Source organism: Telmatherina bonti (assembly GCF_933228915.1).
Source record: "Telmatherina bonti genome assembly, chromosome: 10".
Classification (NCBI taxonomy): domain Eukaryota; kingdom Metazoa; phylum Chordata; class Actinopteri; order Atheriniformes; family Telmatherinidae; genus Telmatherina; species Telmatherina bonti.
Window position 1 is genome coordinate 5807335 of NC_136628.1, and position 8551 is coordinate 5815885.

Below are 8551 nucleotides of genomic sequence, written 5' to 3' on the forward strand. Positions count from 1 at the left end.
CTACATGGCAGCTTTCTGGAAAGAGTTGATCAGAAATGCATGCTTCATCTTTAGAGCAGAGGATTGATGACTGACTGAGCCTGACAGTGCAGATTCAGCCCTTACTGTTCTTTAACATTACAACCTTTAACTTAAAACATTCCTGTCAGGCTGGACTGGGACTCCATCCATTCAGTGTTTTTCATCAGGATGATTTATCTCATTTTATTCTTACCATTTTTTATTGTGTTGGAAGGTGAACGTCCATGCCAGTCTAAAATCTCTGGTGCACTACAAGGAATTAACATAAAAAATTAAAAAAGAAATAAAAGTGCAAGAATCAACTGTATGCTCTTAAAAATAAGAAAAATGATTTGTCATCAAAACAAGAGAATCTGATTTGACAAAACTTTCCATAATATTTACAAATATCCAACTTATCCAACTTATACAGATACCTTAAAATGAGCGTGTTCTCGTGTGTGTGACTTCTTACTTATTTGTTGACACAATTGAGATCTGTACTTGTGTGACCGGTTATGCTTTGAATCCTGCCACCACTGTAGATATTACTGTGCGTTGTGTGAACATCCGGAGAAACCAGTGCTCCAATTCAGCCCAAACCAACAGCATGTTCATTCTGCACCAAATGACATGGAAGTGCAGTCGTATGAGGAGCAGCAAAACATACAGCCGACCCAGTACTCCTTCCTCCTCAGCAGTGGAAGCAGACTGATAGTACATCAGCATTTTTGACTCGAATCTGAGTCCGTTTGCTCGGAAAGTCTGCTAAGTTTGGGGAGCTCTGAATGCACCAAACAAAACGACTCGGATTCGGTCCGCCAACAAACGCAGGTCTTGGCCCGTTTCAAGCGGACCAAATACTGAAAGCGGAATACAAAAAAAATCACTTCCGGCATTTAACGTAGCTTTGCATTGTGGGTAAATACATAACGATGGCGTTAAGAGTCCTCTGCCTCGTCTGGTGTTCATACTGCGTCCATTGTTGAAATGTATTTCTGCAGTATACTTGCATGAGACACAATAAAAAACCCAAAACAGCCATAGTTTTGTCTCAATGTTTAACTTGCAATGGAGTTTTCTTCTTCACGCAGGTCTTGTTCTCTCTTTTTCTAAAAACTAGTGCAGCGCCACCTGTGGTGAGAATGGGGATATATTATTGTATATAAAGATATAAAGTTTTGGCTTGTTTGACCAAAGTGCAGTGTGAACATGATCTCGGTCTGAACGGATACACCCCCCTATAACGAGAGGGTCTTGGCTGCAGACTGGAGAATGAGGCGGGGGTGGATATTGGGTGGGGTTGGACATCCAACCCCGCCCCCTCAACATTTTGATTGGCGACCATTGCTAACCTTAACACCCATTGCCTGTCTAACCACACCCATTTGTCATCCAACCATGCCCAATATCCAGCTCCGCCCCATTCTCCAAGCTGCAACTGGGGGTTATTGCCCCCAGTATAACTGAGCTGAGTACTCAATTGGACAGAGTTAGCGGACTATCCTGATGTAAATGCACCCTGAGGGGCTAACACATTAATAACACTAAACAAACTACACTTGTAAAATAAAATAAAAACATTTGTAGGAACATACAAAAAAAAAAAAAGAACACATGGTGAAGAAATATCACATACCTGCACAACATGAAGTCTAAAACTTAGCAAAAACGTTTCCTTCTTCACCTACTCTGATTGCAAAAAACTGAGAAGACAATATTAAACTTGGTACACCAGTTTTCTCTCATTCACTCTTTTATTGGGTAAAAGTGTTAAGTAAATTAACAAGTGCACCAAACAGGCTAACCTTCCTTCACAGCAGCAGGAAGCAAACTGAGGGGAGGAAGCGCTGCACACGTGATGACGTCACGAGTGCGAATCAAAATAATGACTCACGAATTAATTTTCAATTATTAAAAAAAGGAGTAACATACTTAAAGCAAAATACAAATCAAAATTAATTAAATGAATAAATAACTTAAGCAATTGAAGGATTAATGGTGGAATGCATCACATTTCTCTACGTTACAAGAAAACAGAAAAGCTCTGTGACCGCAGTTAAATTTGCTGATCAAGAATCTTCTTCATTTGAATCCACAAGTATTAGTTTGCAAACAATAAGACTCAGTTATTTATATCACAAAAACTGGTAAAACTAACACATAAATTAAAGACATAACTCCTTAATGTTTAAATTTTGGGACTTTTAGACCAAGTAGGGGAAACTGTTGGACATTTTCAAGGCAACAGTGCAGAGACATCCTGATCAGTATGCTTGCAGAGGTCATTAAGAGAAGCACATTCAGGTGTGGTGGCCTGTCACAAAGCTGAACAGCTGATTTGATCAAACCAGGACATCAGGAAAGCAATGAGGTTCTGTATTGAATGGGCTGCAGCTTCATGCAGGGCTTTTTTTCTGAAGTAAAACGATAATCACAGCTGAATTTTAAGTGGAGTTTCAGTACCAAACGTGTTTTCTTGAGTTGTCTGTTCAGTGTGTCATTAGTTTTATTTTGTAAGGATCTCCCTACATGTGTTTTATGCTCTGAGTTGGTTTTTAGTGCTGCAGGGTTGTTAGAGAGCATAGCTATGAAGGAAGAAATTGCTGCTGCTGTGTTCTTTATGGCTCGGCTGGTGAAGCGATATGGCCGCCTGGATAATGACAGAAGGGAGCGTTTTGCTGCTGCTCTGACTTCTGTTTTGTTTGAGAGCTACAAAAACCACTGGCATCCCAGTGCACCTAGCAAAGGACAGGCCTACAGGTCAGTAATCTGCTGGAGAACAGGAATTTTCATGCTTAATGTAAAATGACTGGTAAGATTTCCTGAAATAAGTAAAAATATTTGGACAAGTGCAAAATATCTTTAAAACAAGTGGTGAAATAATCATGAGTAAAAAGAAAAACCTCAAAACCTGCCTGTTGGTGCATTCAAGGAAATCCTACCAGTGTAGTTATTGCATTAACAGTCTAAATCTAATGTTAAATATGTTTTCTGACTGCAGCATGTTTGTCCATATACATGGCATTTGCCATATTTCTACAACCATTTTAGCTACAGTCCCTGAATGAATATTTACTCATAAAGCTTTAAAGCTGCAGTACTGGTGTTGATGGGTGCTAGTGTGACATTTAAGATAAATAATGCTTTAAAAGAACAATACAAGAAGACTGAAGTATTTCCCTGTGCTGCACCTGAGGCCACTGGATCAACTCAGAGGAAAAGCACCTCGTCAGGAAACTTTTTGGCCACTGATGACCAGAATACAATCACAACCATATTTGATATTAGCAGAGATTTATAGTAATTCTTACAATAACATGTCATCACACTTTCTTTTAAAAGAGAAGTATTTATAGTGTTAGAAGTGAAACTGGGAGGTTTAGAAGCAACAAATTGTGAGAAAGATCTGTGTGTTTATAAGATTTAACATATGCAAAGCACCTTGTCTAGTACGTGCAATGTGCTGTAGAAATAAACGTCTTTCCTCACACTCTAAAGAAGAGCCAAAAAGACTTTTTGGCTGAAAGTAAATTGTCAGACAAGTTTCTGTATATTCTGGTAAATGTAACTTAGCAACGTTTTCAAGGGTTGAACTTGTTTTTAAAGGAGGAAAACAGGGAGGAAAACAAATGTTGAATGACTGAGCTTGTGCCAACGGTTGTATTTTAGGTGTCTACGGATGAACCGTGTCCGACTGCAAGATCCAGTTCTACAGCAGGCCTGTGATCAGAGCGGGGTACGCTATGAAGATCTGGGCCTGCCTCAGGAGCTAACGGTGTGGGTCGACCCTGGGGAAGTGTCTTGCAGGTTTGACTTCCAAGCTGCTGATCAAACATTTCCAGAAACAAAGCAGCTGCTATGTTTCAGGATATATGGTCAAAGCAGCTGCTGTATTTCTCTCATACTTTCATGCTCTCCATCAGTGCAGGCCTCAGGATCAAACTTTTTTCCGAACTAGTTTGCTTCTCTCTGTTCTGGTGGTCTCCTTCTGAAGGTATGGCGAACAAAGCACTCCTTTCTGTGTCTCATCCGTGGACAGCTGCCGTAAAAGAGACAGAGAATTTTCCCGCCGTATACACAATGCTGTGGAGCGAGCGAGCCTTGACGTACGATTGGAAAGCTGCTCTGATGAAGATGAAGGTGAAGACAAAAGCGAGACTGGCAACAGCACGCTATCAGCTCCCTGCCCTACTGCAGCTCCAACTCTGGAAACAAAAACGATCCCAACTGTCAGCAATCCCAACAGTGTGTACCGGGTAAGCTAAAACGCATGACGAGGTCAGAGTTAAAATAATCCAAACATGTCTATCTTTAAAAAAAAAAAAAAAAAAAAAAAAATTCTGCTGAATTATAGTGAGGGTTTCATCAGCTTCTTAGCTATCCTTTTCTGAAGTTTGCAGCCACCCTCTGACTTTTTTTGTGGAGTCCATTAGCTTCAACCCCCCCATAAAACATAATCAACTTATGAGATGTTTAAACTGAAACATTTTACCATTTCCCAACCTTATTTGTTGCCAATTAATCCAATTGTCAAATGCTCCTTCAGTTGTTAATTTATCAGTTACTTTTCTGGCCTTTTGTTATCCCTGTTCCAACTTTTTTTACGAACATGTTGCAGCCATCAGATTTTAAAATGAGCTATTATCTTGCATGAAATGGTAAAATGCCTGTTTCAACATCTTATCAATCGGTTATGATTTTTTGGTAATAAATTATAGTTTGATTTGGGTTTTTGGGGTTAAACTTTTTATTTATTTTTTATTCAAAGCCAATCCATTTCAAACATACCAATTACGCATTTATTTGAATTATTTTTGCCTTTTCACTTGAGTACATGGCATTGTTTTTATTAAAATATACACACAATTATTTATTTTCTATACAACACATATTGGAAAGCTGGGAATATGTTCCCGTTTGTGTTTTAAAATGATCCATCTCAGAATTGGACAAAATTGTTGGTGCCCTTCAGTCAATGAAATGGGGGGGGACTCAGAAATAACTTTAAACTGACTAAAATAGTAATAATTAAAAACTTTATGAAATTTAACCAATGAAAGTCAGACACCGTTTTACAACCATTCGTATAAAAAATGAACTCATGAAACAGGAATGGACAAAGATGTACCCAGAGAAAAGACTGAAAATGGTCATGAGTTTATTTTTTATATAATTCTGTTGAAGCATGGTTGGAAGCAATGTCTGACTTTATTGACCAAATTTCTTAGAATTTAAAAAAAAAAAAAAAAATTATTTATAAAAATAAACTTTACTGTCAGATGGATTGAACTTACCTCTCCAACAGAAAGCTGCAACCTCTGCCTCAGTTCTGAACTCCTCCTCCCTCATAAACTATCTCCATCTGGTAAACACTACACCAGTGTACGCTCTCCTTTTCTCCTGGTCATTTCTTTTTCTTTTCTTGGCTATTTTTTTTTTTCTTTTCATCCTCTCGCAGGGCAAAGAGTATGGATGGTCCTCCCTTTCAATGGGGAAACGGCAAGTTGATCCACAGTCTTCTCTGCTTGTATCTCCTCCTCCCCTTCCCTCTTCTCTTCCTCTGCTGGCAGCTATCTGTTGGGTGCACACCACCTATGTATTTATAACTCATTCTAGACAACGAGAACGCTTCATTGGGATGTAATTGTGATTTGACTTTGGTAAAATACTCATTTATGAAAGCAATACTTTTTTGCTAATAAAAATCTGAATGACTTGCATACTGTACCTTTTTTTTTAATTTGTAAAGCTTTACAGAGCAGTTTTTTTAGAGGACTTTCTTTGTCCATTAATGAACCAGAAGGGTTGTTAATTTGTCCCCAGTTTTCTGGTAATTTTTTTTTAAAGATTTTAAATTTGAAACCAAATGTCACACTATTTTTGTTAAAAGAAAAAGGGGGGGATCTTAGAACTCATTAAAAATGGGGAGCAAATATTGAGGGGGGGGGGGGGGAATGATACGACCTGAGTCCCTGATCATCGACAAAGGTTGAGCATTTTACAACTTCAAATGTAAAAAAGGATGCTTGTTCCCTCCAAACTGTGCTGAAGGATTTTTTTTTTTTTGGGGATCTGTTTTTAAAAGGCAAAACAAAACTTTACTTGGAAAATCTTGTGGCAGTCTGGCCTTGTTTTTAAAAGAAACTGTTGTTTCCCTTGTTTTCTACTTGAGGTGCGGTCTTTCAGTGAATCTGTTTTGGTCTACAGTTCAGCGAGTTTTCTCCAGGTGCTCCTCAGACTTGGCTGAGAGAGAAGAGAAGGGGCTTTTCTGGAGATGCCTTCCAGCTGTCTAATGGAGGTCCCCCCTCCCAGTTCTCCAGCCAAAAAGGCTTTAAATCCTACAGAGCCACTTTCACCTTCACTGGACCTCGCGTTGACAAGTACCACTGGGTCAACAAGTCCCGATCTTAGAGTAAGCCTGGCTTCGAACCAGAACACCAGCTGAAGTACAGACTGCAGTATGTCTGATGCATGAGATATGTACATGATTTAAAGTAATGCTGTTTAAGCATGTTTTAAAATATATTTGGGTAATTTTAAATTTTCTAAATGTTTTTAACTGAAAATAAAGCAAGTGTGAATAAAGTAAGATCGAACTGTCATTGAAAAGAAATAAATGTGTCAGCTCCACTATTTGTTCTAAAGAGACTTAATTCATAGTTTTCAGTTTTTAGGATATGAGGCAGTTTTCTGGACTATCCAAAAATGATAAAAATAGCTGTTGTATTTGTTTCCATCTAAATGGAGCTCAGCTACTTGCAGCAGGTGTGGATGGGTAATGCTGGTGACTGGCACATGAACATCATCAGCTGACACAGCAAGATTAGTTATTTTGCCACAGGAAAATGTTCATTAATTTTCCTAACCGCTTAATCCAAGGGAAATATGATTTAAATAAAAATATTAAACACAAAAACTCACTTTTCTTCATGGTTGCAAGTCCTAATAGTTGAATGACTTATTGCAGACTACTGCCTCTGCCATATGATGTATATGTATGGATGTTGCAGTGCTGAACTCTCTGGATTCTGAGATTCACTTGAAGTTACGGACAATCAACTGGTATTTAACTGTTTTGTAGACAGATTGTTTTGCACCACTAAAGTGGTTGACTTGTATACCAAAAAGGTCCATTTATACTCCCTTTACGTATGTACAGTATCTTCCAAGAGTCAGTACACCCTTTACATTTCAGCAATCATTCATTCCATCTCGGACACTCGTATGGAAATGTATGTAGAGTAGTCTGTGTACAACTTGTGCAGCAGATTAGATGTTCTTTGAAAGTTACTCAAAGCAGAGATTTTTTTGTATGACTGTCTGGCAACACAAACGATACCTGTACAGGTTGTTCAAACATGCACCATCACCCGTTTTATCTGTTCATGCTTTTATCTGCTTGACTGGACTACACATGCATAATTATCATGGGTTGGCGCTTTTACATTTGACTGGTAGAAGCGCCAACACCCCCCCCCCCCCCCCCCCCCCCCACACACACACACACACACACACACACACACACACACACACACACACACCCAACCAACCAACCCCATCCCATATTTCAAAAGCACCCCTGATACAATATGCACGTTAGATGGCACTTGACATGCATCAGTTACCCAATTAAAATTATAATACACATTACCATTTAACACTAATAACTAAGCATTACACACTACAAATGATTGAAAAAAAAGCATCACATAAAGCTTACCAAATGTGATCAAATTTTAATAGTTGCTTAAGCAAAGCTAAAAACCAAATACAGTCATCTTCTGTGGCTAATAGCAACATATTAGCAAGAGAATAAATCCTTACGTGGCCAAACGACACCAATACATGTGATGAAAAATACTTGGTCACAAACACAGAGGTCATGTTGTGAAGTTAATCATTGCTGGGTCAGTAATGGTGTGGGGTGGCATTTCTTTGGAGGGCTGTGCTCGCCAGAGGTAGCCTGTCTGCCATTAGGTACCGAGACGAGATCCTAAGAACATATGCTGGTGCGGTTGGCCCTGGGTTCCTCCTAATGCAAGACAATGCTAGACCTCATGTGGCTGGAGTGTGTCAGCAGTTCCTGCAACACAAAGGCATTGATGTTATGGACTGGCCAGCCTGTTCTGCAGACCTGAATCCAATTGAGCACATCTGGGACATCATGTCTCGCTCCATCCACCAACACCAAGTTGCACCACAGACTGTCCAGGAGTTGGCGGATGCTTTAGTCCAGGTCTGGGAGGAGATCCCTCAGGAGAACATCCGCCGCCTCATCAGGAGCATGGCCAGGCGTTGCAGGGAGGTCATACAGGCACACAGAGGCCACACACACTACTGATCCTCATTTTGACTTGTTTAAAGGACATTAGATCAAAGTCGGATCAGCCAGCTAAGTGTGTTTTTCCACTTTCATTTGGAGTAGAACTCCAAATTCAGACCTCCATGGGTTGATACATTTGATTTTCATTGATAATTTTTGTGGGATTTTTTTTTGTCAGCACATTCAGCTGTGGAAAGAACAAAGTATCTAAATATTTCATTCATT

The 8551-nt window shown here is 39.4% G+C and overlaps 1 protein-coding gene across 1 annotated transcript; it reads left to right on the forward strand.

Moving 5' to 3' along the window:
* Positions 1-2590: 2590 nt before the first annotated feature.
* On the forward strand, positions 2591-6414 carry btg4 (B-cell translocation gene 4; the record flags this gene model as incomplete). The annotated part of the gene is made up of 4 exons (XM_079247177.1): positions 2591-2763; positions 3673-3810; positions 3998-4259; positions 6211-6414. The coding sequence occupies 4 exons, from the start codon at positions 2591-2593 to the stop codon at positions 6412-6414; spliced, it is 777 nt and encodes a 258-aa protein (XP_079103303.1).
* Positions 6415-8551: the final 2137 nt, after the last annotated feature.